The sequence below is a fragment of the Sarcophilus harrisii genome, chromosome 5 (genome assembly GCF_902635505.1).
Source record: "Sarcophilus harrisii chromosome 5, mSarHar1.11, whole genome shotgun sequence".
Taxonomy (NCBI): domain Eukaryota; kingdom Metazoa; phylum Chordata; class Mammalia; order Dasyuromorphia; family Dasyuridae; genus Sarcophilus; species Sarcophilus harrisii.
Window position 1 is genome coordinate 4,022,480 of NC_045430.1, and position 18,858 is coordinate 4,041,337.

General features: G+C 47.2%; 1 protein-coding gene across 2 annotated transcripts in view; it reads left to right on the forward strand.

The window, feature by feature from the left end:
* TAFA5 (TAFA chemokine like family member 5) overlaps positions 1-18,858 on the forward strand; it is a 530,796-nt gene that overhangs the window by 168,010 nt on the left and 343,928 nt on the right. Inside the window, exon 1 of one of the 2 annotated variants that reach the window (XM_031940886.1) lies at positions 14,259-14,564. The exons of the other annotated variant lie outside the window; for it this stretch is intronic. Coding sequence (XP_031796746.1) covers positions 14,474-14,564 — 91 coding nt within the window. The 5' untranslated portion in view covers positions 14,259-14,473. Of the gene's footprint in view, positions 1-14,258; positions 14,565-18,858 lie in introns of those variants that run through there. 2 annotated transcript variants of the gene reach the window in all.

Consider the following 18,858-nt stretch of genomic DNA (forward strand, 5'->3'; position numbering starts at 1 on the left):
GTGTCTGTCCAGACACAGTAGGGAGGAAGTTCTGGTGAGAGTCTGGGGACAATGAGACACTCATTTGTGCAGTTACGGCTCTTTCTGTGCCTTGGTATACTCATTGAAATTGGCATAATTATGAATAGATGTCTAATTGTTTTTTTCCCCCAGCATGAAGCAAGCTGTTGAAGGGCAGAGAGGGCTAAACTTTCAGGCAAGTGAGTTGGACATGTGCTGCTTTTGTGATTCTATAGTCGACTTCAGTTTCCTCTTTAGCAAAAGAGAGAAAATCCTATCTATAATTTCTCTCTAAAAGTCCGATGAGATCATCTATGGAATGAACAGGGTAAACATCCATTATTTTCATTCAAAGAATATTTATAAAATACCTACTATGTGCAGAACTCATGATTGTCACTGTGAGGGCACATCAAGTTTCCAAGAGAAGCTTCCTGGTCTCTATAGTTCAGTCTTGTTATTTTCTGAAGTTAAGGATTCTCAAATGAGATGATCTAGAAGTATATTCATATAGGTGTTCCTTTTAATAAAGATCATCATCCACTTCAGTTCTGAGGAATCCTTGTTCGTGTCCTACCATAAGTTAGATCAGGGGTCCCCTAACACATTAAACCATCATTCTTCCTCTTCCTTGACATTGGAATGAGACCAGTTAAGGCCATGAGCTGTCTACCCATTACTCCTCAGTCTGACTCCATGATGAACCCATTTTTTCTCCTAAATGCTTCTGGTGATTCCTGTTACTATGCATTCTATTTCCCTGCACCTAATGGGTTGTGGTTTACTTACTCACACTACTGATGTGCCTGTAAACTACCCATATATCCCTATGCCTTCTCAAATTACTAGAAGAGAAATATTCAATTAAAAATGACATCTTTAAGACAGAATCAAGAGCGGGAACAAATGCCCCATTTTATAGATGTGCAAACTATCATCCAAATAAATTGGGTGACAAATTCAGGTTCTAAAGGGGTTAAAATCAGTTACATTGTCAGCATTAGAATCCAGCTCTTCATTTGCCAAACTCAAGGTACTATCCATCTACTCTATCCCTCTGAACTGCAACAGCCTGTAACCCCTAGTGCAACAAAGGGAAAGGGAGCATTTCTGACAGTTTGGCTGGCCTCCTTGGTGAAAGGTAGAGATAAAGGAGGGATTAGGAAAAGAGAGAGGAAGAAATAAGTTGAAGGACAAGGTACTTGGAATCCCGATCAGTCAATGAAAGGGAATCACCTAGCTTCTCAGAGAATCCCATCCTAACAAAACCTTACTTTCTCGTAAAGAAAGATATTTCCTAAATCAGAGTCCTCCAGTTGGGATCCATCAACTCAAGCTCTCCTCTAAGGCTAACTCTTTTGCAGTGTGATTTTGAACCAGTGTTTTCCTTTCTCTTACTTTTACTTTTCTTATATGGAGAAATGAGATGGCAAAATTAGGAATTTCTAAATATTCTGGTTCCAAGCAAAATTTCAAATACACAGTCCACAATACTCATGGGTGCAGCTCTAACTACATTAAAATATGACCAGGAAATAATAAACAAGCGGAAAAAAATATATGGCAAAACATAGAGAATATTCCATTTTGAAATGAAGTCAATATGTGGCTCTCAGGGGTCATTCTGTATGGTTCCGTGGTCTTTGGGTACATTTAAGCTGGATGCTGATGTTGTAATGTCCCTCTCAGATTAGACATGTATTCTATGTTCTGTGGGCCCTTCTACTTCTGATATTCCATGTTCTGTGTTTCCTTCCAGGTTTGATATTCTTTTTTCTACGTGTTAAGGTTCCTCCCAAGTGTTATGTTTTAAGATCTAGCTTCTAAATTCCCCAGTGGTTTTGACCATTTTTACTTTTTATTCTTAAGTCCTTCCCAGCGCTGATGTTTTGTGTCCTGTGATAGTCTAAGGTCCCTTTGGGTTTGGAAATTCTATGGGTTTTGTTGCAAGGAGCTAGAATGTATTTTTCTGTGTTCTAAGATCCTTCTAAACTCTGTCATTCTGTGTTCTGAGAACTCCAGCTTTGACTGTGTTCTAAGGCCTCTTCCAGAAATGGTGAGGAATGGTTATAAGAAGCAGGTGATGGACAGAATCTGGAAGCAGATGGCATGGAAAGCCTTTGGAAACACGTCAGTACACACATGTGCACATACATGTATGTACAAATGCACAGATTGCAATGCCATCTGGTGTCAGTAGCACCTTTTGCATGGGTAGATCTTAGACCCGCAAGGGCCTGTCACCCCATGACATTGAACAAGAATGCTTTTATTCACCTCTCTTGGTTACAGAAGCAAGGACAGGATCAGTGTCCATGGGACATAATTAGTCCATGAGAGGACCTTGTCAGGACAGGAGGAAACCTTTCTCTTCCTTTTGCTGATTAGCCCCTCACTATGACAGCCAAACCCAGGTTGTTCAATCCTGGGACCACTGGAGGTGATGTAGCTGAAGATGACGGGCAGGAGCACAGTTCCTAAATTCACAAATAAAAGGAAAGGAAAGGATGGAGCAGCTTTGAACTAGAGCTCAGACTTCCCTCAGGCTGATGTTCTCTACCCCTGCCCTCCTTAGTCCAGTCATTTGGAATCAGTTTCCATGACAACTCTTCCCTTTCTCCTATCTGTCCATGAGCTTCTTAGTAAGGTCCTTAATTGCCTCGTGTCACCACAGACAGAGGTGATCTGACGCTTCCAAATGGCATCATGGGAGTTGAGCCATCCCCACACATTCACCTGGCCCTTCCGGGACTGCAGAGGATTCTGCAAGCTTCCACCTCCTCCCACTTACTCCCAGTCTTTGGGTACACTCAGCCAAGGGGTGAACCCAAGACTTGGGTTCAAATTTCTGCTATTTTACCGTGACCTTCAACAAATCCTTCCCCTTCCCTAAATCTTACCTTCATCATCTCTAGAATGAAGTGATTGGACTAAGCCTTAGGGTCCCTTTTAGACCAGCCCTCCTCCGTACCTGATGTAGCCATTTATTTACTGATCCATATTTTTATTTACGGTCTTTCTTCTTTGTGGAATAGCAAGCTCCCATCTATTTTCTATGGATCCTTAGCTAAAATCCACCCCCTCCAAAATGCATTAGCTCCTCCCTCCAGACACTATTGGTGTTGTTGTTGTTTTGCCAATAATAAAAAAAATAAATCGCAAAATGATGCTCACATTTCTGGTAGTCTTTAAAATTCACAAAGAACTCCTTGTACTTTGAGGGAGACAGTGAGTTTGATCATTCCTATTTTACAGATGGCCACTAGATGGCACCATAGTACAAGAGTCAGCAAGACTCCTGGGTTTTCCTGGGTTCAAATCTAGCCTCAGTCACTTCCTAGCTGTGGGACTCTGGGCAAGTCATTTCACCCTGTTTGCCTTAGTTTCCACATCTGTAAAATGAGCTGGAGAAAGAAACGGCCAACCTTTCCAGGATCTCTGCCAAGAAAATCCCAAATGGGGTCACAAAGAGATTCGACTGAAACAACAATTTCACAGATGAAGAAATTGAAGATTGGAGGTTAAGAGACTGATACAGAGAAAGGGAAGGCAGAGAAGGGAATCAGCATTTATATAGCACCTGAATACAGCACATTACAAATAATAATTTCTCTGATCCTCACTACAAATCTGGGAAGTGGATGCTATTATTATCCTCAGTGTATGGGGAAAGAAAGTAAGGCAGAGGGAAGCTAAAGCACAAGCACAGCGACTTGCCCACAGTCACAGAGGTAGAAAGAAAGGGAGGCAGGATTAGAATCCGGGTCCCTTGATTCTCAATCCAATGATATTTCTACTTGGTCACTTTCCTGGCTTCATCTCCAATTGAAACCATTTGGATGCAGTGTTTTCTAAAGACCCTTCTGGATCCACGGCAGTGAGCATGTATTAATTGCCAACTGTAGGTCAACTATTGTGCTGAGACCTGGGGAGACAAGGAAAAATAATCCCTGCTATCAAGTTGCTCAGAGGCTAAAGAGAAAAAGAATCTCCAAAGAGCTGGGGACAAACAAGCTACAGACAAGCTACACTGAAGATATTCCTGATCCTCTATTGATTTGTCATATGACTGTGACAGCACTTTATCCTGTTGACTTTCATACTAGGGCTCTTTTTGCATCCTCCGTCTTTGTCCATATGAGTACTTGAAGCCTGCCCTGATCTCCTCAGTTGCAACAGCATCTCCATCCCTACCCTCCCATTTTCTTTTTCGTGCATGGACATGTACCTGCTCAGCCATATTGTACACATGGTTTTCATGGCTAGAATGTAAGTTCTTTAAAGGCAGAGAATGCTTCTGCTCTGTCTATACATCGACAGTATCAATCACAGTTTCTAGCATACAGAAAGTGCTTAATATATGTTGATTTATTGAGGTCATAGTCTTCTTTTGCATCCCTCATTTTATTCAATATTTAACATTTGTAGAAATGAGTAGATTTGGATTTGTGTATTTTTCCATTCAGCAGGGACTGTGGAAAGTTTGTTGGATGTTTGGATCTGTTTATAGTTCCAGCAGTGAGGTTCATTTGGAAGGAGGAGATACTCAGTCTGTGTAGCTTCATTCCCTTCTCTCCTCCTCCCTTCTCCCCAGGCTTACTGAAAACAAGCCTGGAATGCATGATCCCAGCTGAGAGAGCCCCAGGCCACTCATTGATCATCCTCTACTTGTGGGGAATTTTAGTTATGGAAATAATGAGAAATCCCATCCAGTTCCCATTGAAGATGGGAGCCCTTTCTTGCTGAGATGTTTGATTTCAGCTGGCTTCTTCCATCTTCCCCCATACACACTAGCAACAATTGTCTTCCCTCTGAGAAGGTGGGAATAAAGTGTAAGCTAAAGATGGTGCGGAGGAGGATATTGAGGCGGGGAGTCCATAAACCATGGACAGAGCCTTGTGGCAGGTGGATGGATGCCATGTCCTCTGCCAATCTCTTCTGACTCAATCATAATATCCCAAAATGTCAGACAGGGAAAGGAGCTTAGAGGATCTCAAATATAACTTTTTTGTTTTATGAATGAGGAAATGGAGGAGAAGGGACTAGTCATGAAGTCAAATATAGGAAGAGAATGGGGTTATGGGTTGTTTCTTTCCAGGACTGAATGATGTGTTTAGTTTCGATGGATCTGAAGGAACTATTTGAAGTTCTGGATTATAGACTGCCAATATGATCAGAAATCCGGTGCCACAGAAAGGGGATCTAATAGCAAGTGTGACATGGATTAAAGTGGGGAGGGCCATTCAGAGGCCCAGACATGAGGCTCTGAGTATTGTTGGGAATAGAGAGTCAGAGCAGGGATGATTGGGAGAGATGTTTGAAAGGCTAATACTGATGAGGCTTCCTGGTAAGTGGAATACTAAGCCTGCATAGAGTAATGTTAGGTATTAGAATCTTAAAATGATGACATTTTCTAAGAGCTCTGATGTAATCTCCCACCCTCTGAGAAATCCTTGACAAATGATAATCTGTCCCTGATCACATCCTTCTACTGTAGGGGAGCTCACTCTTACATAGGTAATCTCCAGTGCCATAAAGCAGGTTCTGCTCCTTGGTACCTCCAATTATACAATCAACAGAGAATTTTCCCCAAAGCCACTGATGAGATTTACTGAAAATGCTGGGTTTGTTGCTCCACCAACAGGTAGAGGAGAGGGATCTTGAGTTGCTTCAGTAAAAAGAAATGCCATGTTTGGAACAGGCCTGTTCTCATCCTTTCTGGCCCTTTTGTATCTGCAGCATTGTGTCCTTGGTCTGGTACCACTTTGTGGAAAGTCATTGATGGTGAGGTCATGGCCCAAAGAAAGGAAGGGATGAAATGAAAGATAAAGCTATTGCAAAGGCCATTCAGGAAGTGGGGATAGTTAGATTGAAGAATAGACTGGGAGTGAAAGGAGAACTTTCTTCAGGTGGGTAAATGATTCCACTTAGGTGGAAGAAATTATCTACTTTGTTCCATTTGGTCCAGAGTATAGAACCTAGAGCGATAAGGAGAGGCCCCAGAGAAGTTGATTTAAACCTCACATAAAGTGGGATTTTCCCTTCCAAAGAAAAAAAGGAAAATCATTTCCTAACAATGAAGGAGATCTATCAGTGGACTAAACAGCGTTGGAAGATCATGAAGTCCCCCTCATTGACAGGGTGTGGAGTGGAGAGTTTTCAAGAAAATAGCTAAATGGTTATTTGTTGGGAGAGGCAATAGATTGGGCTCTGTCTTTGGATTAGTGGCCCTCTGAGATGCTATAATTCTATCATTGGTGTCCATGTTATCTCTCTCTCATAAGAATGTAAACTCCTGGAGGGCAGGAAAGGTTCCTTTGGTTTTTTTTTTTTTTTGGTTTTTTTTTTTTTTTGTTTTTTTTTTTTGTTTTGTTTTGTTTTGTTTGTTTGTTTGTTTGTTTTGTAAATCTCCACAGTATCTAGCACAGTTCCTGCCACATTTTAGGAGTCTTGTAAATGCTTGCTGACTTGGATTAGACTACATTAAATTAAGACCATGTTACAAGAAGGGTATTGTGTTCATGGCTAGAGGTGACACATTGTTTATCTAGCAGGCTCTGCTTTTATAGGAAATCTCAGTTTTGTTTTTGAGATATGGGTGGAAATGGAGAAGTCATAATTTTGTCTTGAATTTTAGGATAAAAAGTGCAACCTGGGGAGTCTCTCAATGGGAGTCTTAGGGGGACATGTTGGAAAAGGGATTCAGAAAGCAGCCCATGTCAGGCTGAGATGGGGTGTGGGTAGGGGAGGACATTGTGTGATAGCCATCTTTAGGTTCTGAAATTCCTCCTTGACATTTCAGCCAGCTTGAATTTTCCTAAACCCAGTGCTATAACCACATCAAGGTACCCTCCTTCTCCCCCTTTTCCTTTCTCTCCCCTTTTCTCTTTCCCCTTTTCCCTTTCTTTTCCCCTTTCCCTTTCTCTCCCCTTTTCCCTTTCTCTCCCCCTTTCCCTTTCTCTCCCCTCCCCATTTTCCTTTCTTCTTTCTTTTCTCCCTTCTCCTTTTTTTCCTTCTCCCTCCCTCTTCTTTCCCTTTCTTTCATCCTTTCCTTTCTCTCTCCCTTTCTCTTTCCCTTTCCCTTCTCTCTCCTCTCCTTTCCCTTTCTCCCTCTCCCTCTCCCGCTGCCTTTCCCTTTCTCCCTCTCTCCCTCCCTCCTGGGAGCCTTTAGGCTGCTAGCTTGGCAGTTTGTAAGGAGATAAGTTTGTAAATATTGGTGGAATCAAACCTTTATGGGAACTGCTTCTTAGCCATTTTCCTCAGATGAAGGTCACTCGGGATATTATTCCCCGGTGGCTTCTCTTATGACAGCTTCATAGAATCACTGGATTTAGAGCCAGATGAAAACTCAGAGGCCAGCCAGTTCAACTTCCACATTTTAGAGAGGAGAAAGTAAGATCCAAAAGGCGAAAAGAACTTGGCCAAAGTCACACCTTACTCTATGGAAGTGTAAAGGTTGTTCTGACTCCAAATGTCTTCCTCCTTCCCTTGTGCACATATCTGTATTCTGTCACTCACTGGAGCCAGTGCTTCTGGAATTTTTGTTTTGAATCCTCTGGGGGGAAGGAATGGGCTTTCCTAATTTCCTAAGTGGCAGTGAGCCCATCCTCTTAACTATTTTCTATTTACTGTGTATAATTTTTGGAAATAATACTTGAGCTATCATGTTTTCTTTTCATCCTCAGTACTCAGCTCATGCCTGATATATAGTAGGTATTTTAATAAATGTAGGCGTTTAAGAAATCTTTAATGTGGTTTCCCCTTAGAAAATGGGAGCCCCTCGAGGGCAGGAATTTGCTTTTGTCTTCATATTCCTTAACCTTACACATAGTAGGATCTCAGGAAAAAGCTTCGTCAAGGGGAATCCATTTCCCTTTCATAGGATCAGAAAAGTTGACCTTCAAGGGAACTTAAGGACCATCCAGGATAAAAAGGGATAAAAGGGAGAGTGAAAGATATATTCAGGGGACAGACTGGAATACATTGTTCCACACAAGTGAGATGGTTAGACTATGAAGCCTTAACTTCTTGTTCCCCTCTCCTTGATCTTTTATTTGCTTGGTATAGATTCAGGAAGAGAGATATTCTCTCTTTCTTATGAATGTATGTTTCTGGAGGGAAGAGACTGTACTATTGTTTGGTTTTGGATTTTCCCAATATCTGCCACCAAGTAGGTGCTTTTTTATTGGCTACAGATTTTTGAGTCCATGAGAGAAAGAAAAAGAAATCTGAACCTTCCTTCCCAAGCATTAGGGAACTAGGGAAGACTTTTTGAGTGGCAGAGGGAAAGGAGTATATCTGTTCATCTGACCAAGTTTTGGGCCCTGATTTTCATGAGATCCAGTTTTTGCAAAGGTGGAGATGATAAAAAGCAGGGGCTTAAGAAGGTGCCAATTTATAAGAGTACTTCCTCTTTGAGAGAATTTTATTATATTCAACATAGGTTTATTAAATATTGGGTGGTATCTTGGTTGTAGCTTCTGTCATTGCCAAGGATGGACTAGGTACTTGAAAGAGAGGAGGAGGAGGAGGAGGAACAAGAAGAGAAGAAAGAAGAGGAAGGAGGAGATGGAAGAGGAGCAGTTCAAAATTGTTTCATATAAGGGTTAGTTATTGCAACTAAACTACTGTGTAGTCTGGAGAAAGTATGCAGGAGAATTGAGGGGGGAGTATGTGGAAAATCTCACTTATTTGAAAGATTTGCCTATGAGCAAAATCTTATTTTTTGTAAGATTGGACTGGCATCTCAGATTCTCAGAGGATGCATTCATTCTTCCAGTTGTTCAGCATTTATTAAGTTCCTATTGTCTTCAGACTAAAACAGGAGTTGGAATAATGGGCATAGGATACAGAGATCAGTTTTATCTTTCATTTAGTTTAAGAAAGACATTGCCAGTAGCTTGAATGTAGAGGATGATTTGTGGGTATGTTGTGGGAGGGAGGATAATTATTATTGAGTGAGATGATCTCTGCCTTGTCAATGGTATCTATGAGTCTGAGCCTGGCCTCTCACTTCAACAACTTTCCAAATTCCACATCACCTCCCCTACACCTTCACAGAGAGCCTCCCTTGGGCTCACTCCTTTCAGAGATCAGCATGAGCCATTTTTATGGTTTCTAATCTGCTCTCTATACAGATGACCTATGCCTTACACACTAAGAAGGTAAAACCTGATAGGTCACTGCACTAGGTAACTTCTCGTTAAGTCATTTTTCAGTCACCTTTGACTTTTAATGATCCCATTTGTTTATTAATTTATTTTTGGACAAAGATACTGGAGCTATTGGCCATTTCCTTCTCCAGATCATTTTACACATGGGAAAACTGTAGCAAATAGGATTAAGTGACTTGTTCAGGGACACATAACTAAGTAAGTGCCCGAGGCCAGATTCCAACTCATGAAAAAATCTTCCTAACACTCAATTTACTTTGGTACCTAGTATTCAATTCACTTTGGTTCCCAGCTGACTCTAGTAACTTACTCTTTTTTTTTTTCTTTAGTGTGTGCCAGGTGTGTGTGTGTGTGTGTGTGTGTGTGTGTGGGTGGGTGAACACAGTGCAGTGATTATTCTAAGTGCAATAAATGCAAATTGCAGTACTTATATTCTGAGCAAAGAGAATTGGTGCATTTCCCAAGAATGATCAATACCTGTTCTCACCACTGAGCAGTCAGTTTCTCAAAGAACATTTATTAATCACCTACCACATGCTAAGTGCTGGGGATGCAAAAGACAAGAAAAGCCCCTCTTCTCAAAGAGTCTTAAGTGTAATAGAAATGACAACATGCAAAGGACCCTGTACAAACTATCTGTAGACAGGATAAATTGTGGATAATCACCATAGGGAAAACATTGGTGATGAGATGGATGGCCAATAAAAAGGGAATTTTTAGATGAGTACCACCTTTTATTTGCCCCCACAAAAAAATAATAAAAATAACCAAAAACTCTAACATACACATAACTCAATAAAAAATAAAAACAAATGCCCCCAACGAATCCTATTCTTTATAGAACTGGAATTGAAAGAGACCTTAGTGAACTAACCATCTCATTCTACAGATGAGGAAACTACAATGTAAATAGGTAGAATGCTTTGCTCAGAGTGTCTGAAGTAGGATTCGAATCCAAACCTTTCTAACTTCATCACTTGACCTAATACACCATGATGCCTAATTCTTGATCAAGCCCCCGGCTCTGTGTACTGGGGACTCTAGATCATAGATCAGACTGCAGAAGGTATAACAAATATAGCATCAACCAACCAATCAATCAACAATTGCGCATAAAGCACCTATAGCTCTAAGTGCCAGGCGCTATCCAAGGTGCTGAGGTTATAACATCAAATCCAAATCTCTCCTGCTGTGAAGGAGCTTACATTGTACCAGGGCAGATATATGTGTTTACGTGTTTACAAAAAGATGTAAGTAATTCCTATGACTGGGAGGAAGGGATAGGTATTTTTTAAAAAGAGGAGGGGGGACTTCACAAGAATGGTGATGCTGGAGACAATTTTGAAAGTCAAAAAGCTGGGGGGGGGGGGGGGGGGGCATTCCAGGCACCAATCCCAGAGGTAAAGATCAGAATGTTGAGTGTGATGGAGAACAATCAGAAGACCATTTTGTCAGGGTGGTCCAGTGGGTGTGATCCCTCTTGTACTGATGAATCCTGTGGAATAGAAAAAGTAGAAAAGTTGCATCAGAAGCTTATTCACCCTTCCCAATAAAATCATAGTCCCAGTTATTGTGCTTATCCTGTCTGAGGACAAAAATGAATTTCTTCCATGAATTGTTTGAGCAAAGTTGAAAGGACTTTTTTGAGTTGTTCTAGTGGATGTGGGAATTCTTACTGAATCCAGGGTTGTAAGAAGCCTCAATACCCATTCCCACTAATTCCCAAAGGAATTCCAATGCTACTGCCCCAGCCAGTGGATAGAGTACTGGAATCAGGAAGCACTAAGTTCAAACAAAACCTCAGGCACTAGCTATGTGACTCTGATAAGGCACATGATTTTGACTGCCTCAGTCTCCTTAATACCTCTCCCCTTCCTTCCACCTAGTTGCTATGATTAAATGAGACGTTTGTAAAGCATATTCACTTATAATACTTGTTCCCTCCCTCCTCTCCCAAACATTGTCTAGCTAAAACACCCTCTCCCCTTTGAACAGATGAAAAACATTGAGACTCAGAATGGGAAAAGGTTAGTGTCTCAGTGACAATCCCTGGAACTAGCACTTAAGTGTTAAGAGATCATGTTGTGACCCTTTCCCTGAAGTAGCAGGGAGGGGAGAGTGGAGTCATTTAACAGAACTTCAGCTACTAGTAGCAGTTGGATATGAAGTTCCATTACTATAGAACTTTAAAGCTTATACAGAGCTTTAAATCACCTCCCTGCCTCCCCCTAGTACAAGTCTTATTGTCTCTGGTTTACAAGTTGGGAGGGATTAATTCATCCAAGGTCACTCGGCTAGCAAAAGGTAGAGTCAGGCTTCAAAGCCGTGCCTCTGGGTCTGGCTCTATCTTTCCAGTGCCTCTTCAGGAGGGAGAGGTGCTTAGACTTCTAAGGCTGCCAGGTGTTCTGAGAAAGCCCGGATGCTGCTTTCTCTCCAAACTGGTGAGTCACTGTGGAGGTGACTGTATAGAGTCAAATAGAATGCCTATTAGGAAACCTTGGCTGTCCTTGCCTAGCTTGGACATTTACTGGTGACCTTGAGACCTGTCTTTCCCTTCTTGGGGTATCATTTCCTCACCCATAGAAACATAAATTGGAGCCAGATTATTGCTAAATTAACTGTGAGTTCCTCATCGCTGGCTCTCACCAAGTGAAAACAGGATGGATGACCACTAGTTGGGGATATTCTAAAAGGATTCCTACTCAGGTAGGGACTGGCCTCAGGGGCCTTCTGACTGGGAGAGAGCCTGAAATGATGAGGTTTTTGATATCAGTGGGCCAGTCTGTAAGTTCCTCGGGAGGGGAGGGGGCAGGGGAATGCCCCTGGTGCAAGGAATAGTGTTTGAAATATGGGGGCCTTAATCCTGTCTTATAAAGTGACAGCCCCTTTCATTCCCAGGCTACCGCCTAGCCTGTACCAAAGGGGAGGGGGCTAATGACGGGATGGAGGGGCATCGGATCAGGAGGCAGACAGGAACGGTTCAAGTCCTGGGTGTTCTTTCATATGACCTTGGAAAAGGTGCATACTCCCCCCCTCCCTCTTGTTTTCCTTCTTATATGATAAAGGGCAAGGGTCTGGCCTGCCTGACTTAGGTGCCTCTGGAGACACCCTCCCAGATGCGTTCCAAGGTCATTTGGAGCTCCTTGGGGCTTGGGAGTCCTTCCCAACGAAGGCCAGGGCTCTCCCACTGGCCCGTGCGTAATACCCTCATCGTATCCCCCGGCGTCCCAAGCCTGGGGGCTCAGACGTGGCTGGATCCGGCGACCCGGAGTGGGCGACTCCTTTCTCCTCTTCGGACCACGGTGTGGCGGTACTTGTTGCTCTGGCCCGTGTACCAGCCCCCAGCCCCCGCACCGAGATCGTGCCCAGCCTTGGGATCGTGCCCCGCTGCCATCCCGCTCTCTTGGGAAATTCTTCCCTGGTTTTTTCCTAGGGAACTGGGCATGCTCAGCTCTCAGGCCTTGGGGAGTGGGGGGGGGGTTTCCGCCCCCAACCCCGGCTTTGGGGGCAAACAAACGGCTCCGTCCGAACGCTGGGCGCGGTGCCCGGCCTTTGAGCTGCTTCGAAACCTGAAACCTTCTGGTTCCGGGGGCAACAGTTGGCAGTGAAAGGGGCTCACCAGGGCAACGAGCGCCCCCCCACCCCCCTTCCCGGCCCAGGAGGGCGGCCTGCGGGGCCTCGCTGTCTCGGGCCGCCTCCGGGCACTCTTTGCTGTCCGAATGCGGTGCAGACGAAACCTGGCTGGCGGGGGAGGGCGGTCTGCCAGAGCCAAGCCTGACGGCCTTCTCAGAGGTGGTGGCGAAGAGAAAAAAATGAAGAGAGGGAGGGGGGATGGAAATGGAGGATGAAGGGGACCGGGGCCGAGAACTCACCTGTACTGCCGCCCCCCGGCCTCCCAGCGCCCTGCAACCTGCAGCCCCTTTCCTCCCCCTGCGTCTAATGCTCCTCCCTCTCCCTCTCCCAGTCCCCCTCCCTCTCCTCCTCCTTCTCCCTCCCGCTCTTGCTCGTTCCTTTCCCCTCCTCCCTGTCCCCATCCCTCTTTTCCTCCTCCCCGTCTCCTCCTCTACTCTTCCCCTCCTCCTTCTCCTCGCTCTCCCCCCCGCCGCCCCTTCTCTTCCCTTGGGTTTCTCCTTCCTTCCCCCTCTTCCTCGTCCCCTTCCCCCCCCCCCAAAAAAAAATAAAAACTAGAGAGGGGGCCCCCCGGGGGCCGCCCCACTCCGAGCCCAGCCCCTCACCTGGGGGCCTGCCCAGTGCCTGGGTTTTGGACCGGGGGCGGGGCCTTGGGGGGGGGCGGGGAGGTGGGGGGGGTTGGCCCCCGGAGGAAAACCCGATGGGGTTTGCAGCCCCGCCTGGTTCCGGCCGGGCCTTGGGGTAAACCCGGTCCCGCTCCCGCCCCGCGGGCCCGGCCCCCCCGGGACTGGGCAGTCAGGGCAGCAGCAGCAGCGGAGTCCGCGGCCGGGAGGAGGAGGAGAAGGAAGAGGAGAAGGAGGAGGAGGAGAAAGAAGAAGGAAAAGAGGAGGAGGAGGAGGGAGGAGGGAGGAGGGAGGAGGAGGGGAGGAGGAGGAGGAGGAGGAGGAGGAGGAGGAGGCGGGGCCAGGTAACAGTCCCGCGGCAGGGAGGGGTGGGGGAGGAAAGGGAGGAGGGGCCAGGGGAGGCCTGGGGGGGGGAGAACGAATCCGGCCCCCCCTCCCGGGCGGCCCCCGGGGCGGGGGGGGAAGGCTGATTCATGGAGCCCCGGCCCCCCCCATCCTCCTCCTCTTCTTCTTCCTCCTCCTCTCCTGGGGCCGCTAGCCCCAGGCTGCCCCAGCCTCTGCCGCTGCCTGAGCCGCTGCCCACGCCGCCCCTGCCGCAGCCGCAGCCCCGGAGTCGGCGCTAGTCGCCCCTCCCCCTCCAGCTCCCCTCTCCCCCCTCCCAAAAGAAGACGAGGAAGAGGAGGAGGAGGAGGAGGCATCGGCACGGCCGCCGCCGCCGCCGCCGGATCCAGCCCGGACTCTTCCCTCCAGCGGTGTGTGTGTGAGTGTGTGTGAGTGTGTGTGTGGATGTGGCTGCGTGGATGTGTGTGTGTGCTGGGGACTGTGTGTGTGTGAGTGTGTGAGAGTGTGTGGATGTGTGTGTGAGTGTGTGTGTGCGCGCGCGGCGGGGCTGGAGGCAGAGCCGGAGCCGGAGCGGGAGCGGGAGCCGCGGACGGACCGACGGACGCACGGGCGGGCGGGCAGGCGGGCTGCCGGGCGGTCGTTCGGTCGGAGCCCCGGCGGCGGGCGGGCTGGAGGCGCGGATGCGGAGCCCGGGCGGCCCCCGCGATGCAGCTGCCCCGGGCGCTCTGGGCGCTGGCCGGGACGGCGCTCTGCTGCCTGCTGCTCTCGGCGCTCCACGCGCACCTGCGCCGGGAAGGTGAGCCCCGGGGCCCCCGGGGGGCTGGGGGGTGGGGAGGGGGCGCCCATCCCCTCCTCCAGCCTCCATCCTCCCCAGCAGAGCCTCTGTTCCCCTCCCACCCCCGGCCCGGGGAATGAGTGCGTCCCAAGGAACCACGCCTGGGCCCCCTGACCCCCCGAGGAGCGGCACCGGGCGCCCAGCCTCAGCTTCCCGCGGCTCCCGGGGCTCCCTCGCTTGCCTTCTTTCCTTTTTCTTTCGGCTCCAAGAACCAGCGCCGATCCGCCGGTGCCCTCTCCCCCCCCTCTCTTTCGCAAGTTCTCAAGATGGCACCCAGTTCCCTCAAAGGGCAGGGTGGCCTCTGGCAGAGCGGGCGGAGGGCAGTCCGGCCCGCGCCCCTGGCCCCGGCCCCATGCCCTGGTCCCCCAACCAGGCCGGTAACTTTGGGGCCCAAGCGCCCTCCCCGCTCCCCGGCCGGGCTCATTTACCCAGGACCGGGCTGGTGGCAGGAAAGTCCACGTGGAGGGGCCAAGTCCCCGGGCTGAGCCCGGGGGCCGGCCCCAGGTTCTGGCTGCAAAGGCGCCCCGTTCCTCCTGCCTCGGCCAAACCCCTCCCTTTATTCCTTCCTTGTCACCCCACAAACTACTCACACTCGCCCTGGACTTAATAACAGCCGGGGCAGCTCCGATCCAACTTGGTCGCTGCTTCCTTCATTTTAAAAGTATCGGCTTAACTAGCTCCTAAGAATGCCGGGACTCTTTGCTGGACGAGGCTGCTTCTCGTGGGAGAAGCCCGAGCGTCTTAAAAAAAAGCTTATTTCTCCCAGTGTTTGTGTAGGGCCAGAGTAGGCTACTCCGGGATCCCATAAGTAAAGCAGCTTTCATGGCACCACTAAGTTAGGACAGACAGAGAGACACCCACAAACTTCTTGGGAACCAGATCAAAGTTTGCCGTCTTACTACTCAGGGGCATTTCACTAGGCGTGCGCTTGGACATCTAAAGCCCTTGCTGGCCCTCCTTCCTCAGCGGTTTGGGAGTGTCAGTCTGGGGTCTCGCGATTTTCCGTAGCTAAGCCTTTAACCTGGTCGGGGTCCGGACACTTATTTTTAATGATATTGACAACGACATTTCAATAGATTTGTTTCCATACGCACGCCTTTGGATTTTGGTTTGTGTGCATTAAAAAGAAAAGAACAAAAAAGGAAAAAGAAAAGAAATGATTCTAAAACGTGGAACGTAGACTTCTCCTGGACTCTCCAAAATGAAGTCCACTTTCCCTTAACACCCAAGCAGTGCTTTGAGTAAAAGTCCTGGCCCTACCTCCGGGAGATGGAAAGTGGTTTGTTTGCGTTAAAGATTTCAGCGTCCAGATTGATTTTGAGGAAGAATATCTCGCAGATTCTCATTAACTTCAGGTTAAAAAAAAAAAAGTGAATCTGCAATATTTAGCTATTCTGCCTAATGACTTGGCAGGCTGTGGGGAGCTGGCTTGTAGAAGCAGCAAAGGTGTGGCCCTTATTAGGAAGGGCTCCCGGCTTCTGAGGGCTGCTCTAATGTGTGTGCCCTCGGGTGGAAGGAAGACAGGATTTGACCACTTTCATTTTTATGACTTGTATTTAGAGGTTGGGTAGAAGAGAGAAAACAAAAGGGAACCCTCCAGCGGAAAGGAGAGAAAGTGTTAGCGGGAAGGGGCGGAGGAGCTGCGGGGCTTTCTGGGACTTTGCTCACTCCCTACCCCAAAGTCCAATCCGTGTGGGCCGATCTCACCTGGTTTATTTTCCGGATATTTTGCCGGGGACGGAGTAGGTGGAGCCTCTGTTATTACCTGAAATGGTGGTGGTGATAATTCCAGTGGGAAGGAAGTACTTTTTAATCGGGGTTACGGACAGGAGAGGGTCACCTTCCCCTTGGTTAGTTCAGCTGTTCAGACTTAAAAGAGATGGGGCCGACGAGTCCCGGGACACACTTTTTCTAGACAAGGGAGACACTCAATACAGGCCTGCCTTTCTGCGTAGCGCCAACATCCCCCTCCTCCTTTTGCCCACCCAGGTCCTCTGTAATTTCTCTTCCCAGTGGTTCTCTCTGTAAAGGGCACAGACTGCAAAGTTAGCCTCTTTTCTTTGAGACTGGAAGGCCACCGGAGGGAGGGCTGTTGTCTTTGTCTTTCGTGGACTGTGGAGGGCTTTTCTTTTGCCTACTTAAGATACAGTTAAGCCCTGGGAGGCCCAGGAAAAAAAGGGACGGGGGAGGTAGCTCTAGTTCGCCCTGCGGTTAGCCAACATGCAGATGTTCCCGGTGCCAGGTGATGCTTTGGGTCGTTTTGTTGAGCCAGCCTTTGGGGCTGTTAGGACGAGAGCAGACAGACGTTCGGTAGCCCTTGTCAGGAGATAGAATGCCTGCCTTGAAATGGCTGTAAGGGAATCATTCTGGTAGCAACCATGCTTCCGGAGCCTTCCGTGTTTTTGAGTTTTGGTTTGCCCCTGGAAGCAGCAGCTAGCGGAAGCTAGAGCATACAGTGGGGAGCCCTGCTGGGAGAGTTGGGGACTTAATAATTCCGAGTGACTTGTTACAAACCACCGAATAGCCTGAGAATTGCCCGAGCAGTTCGCCCCTTTCTATGGAATCTGCGGGAAGATCAAGCCCGGAGAGAGGGCCATGTTTCCCCAGTGCAAGGAGCTCACAGTGGCAGGAGAAAGGAGCTGCTTCTTCGATGGGCAAGCTAGGGATTCCTGGGCTGAAGTGATTGGACGCAGCCTTTGTAACCACCACAGGCTGCTCCGGCATCTTTTTTCGTTCCTCCTCCCCTTCTCCCCTCTCATCCCAGTTTCCGGTTTGGACAGACATGGACAAAGTTATTTGGTGACAGCTTCTAAAATCAAGCCAACTGTGCTGTGGCCACACATTTTGGTGTGTGATCTGGGGGAGTGGAGAACAATCGGGACTTGTTCGGCGCGGAGTGGGAAAGGGCTGCTCAGAGGGTGATTTTCATGAAGGATTTTTTTTTCAGGCTCTGAAGAACGGGTGACACAGGGTGCTATTTTTCCACACTTAGCCTTTTGTGGGGAAATACAGGTCATCCTGTGGCTAATCTGTCCCCCTGTGGCCAATCTGTCTTTCTGGGTTTCTAAGAGATGAATAGAGATGTGAATTCAGCACCGAGCATTGTGATCTGTAATTGCAGTCCCATGCTTGTCTGATCTCGGTACAAAACGGTTTGAACGGAGCCCTCCAAAGACTCGGTGGAAAATAGAAATGTTTAAGAAATGATGAAGACGTTGTCAGATGTAAGCAGAGGATTTGAAAATAGGCGATGGGCTGCTCCTTGGAGAGGCCGGCAGGAGGGGTGCCTTCGGTGCTAACTGATCCTATTTGGCTCCCAGCTCGAGATGCTCCGAGATGCTGCTCACTGTATATCTTGACCTTTTTGGTGAAGGAAATGTCCCTTTCACTGCTCAAAAGAAATCCCCCATTCAGACTTGACGTATTCTTGGAAAACAGTTAAAGTATGGAGCTTTGGCGGTAGTGTGGGGGGCAGTGGAGAGCCTCACGCAGCTAAAATCCTGGGCCCTAATTAACGAGTAAATGGGTCTGGATAGCTCCATGGAGCCATGGGCTCCAGTGGCAGAGAACCGGCCTGTGTTTTGCTGATTGTACTTCAGCTCAGATTTCCTACACATATTTTCCACCAATTCCTTGACAAAGAAGCCACAATATTGTCTTGGAATCTCTGAATCCCTGGGCAGATGGTGGTGCCGGGGAGCTGCCTAGTACTTTAGTCAGTGGAGTTTCCTCTAGGAATCAGAAAAGAGTGAAAGGTATCTTGGAAAAATAGCAAAGGATTTCCAGAGGGTCATTGGAGGGGCTGGGATAGGTGAAGTCTGAGTGAGCCTTTGGACACATCAGTTAAACCTGGCAGGGAAGCAAGGACATCATTTAACTTCACAAATATTATTTCTGAACCAAATAGTCATTTTTCTGTCTCCCATCATATTTCTGTATTTCTATATGGATTGCCATATATATGTGTATATTAAATATATATAATACAATAATAAATTATTAAATACATGTTTCCAAATTTTATTTACATGTTTCTATATAAACATATTTTATTATATATTATAATTATATGCATTATATATATATATAATATAAATCTTTTGTTGGGACAGGAGAGTATTGGGGTTGATTGGGTTTGATCCTCTCTTCCTACCCCCCATTCAACAAAAACTAGAACCAAGTAACCAACCAAAAGGGGGGGGGGGGGAAAGTACAACAACAACAATTTTCCAAATAAGCAAAATTTCAGGTTCAT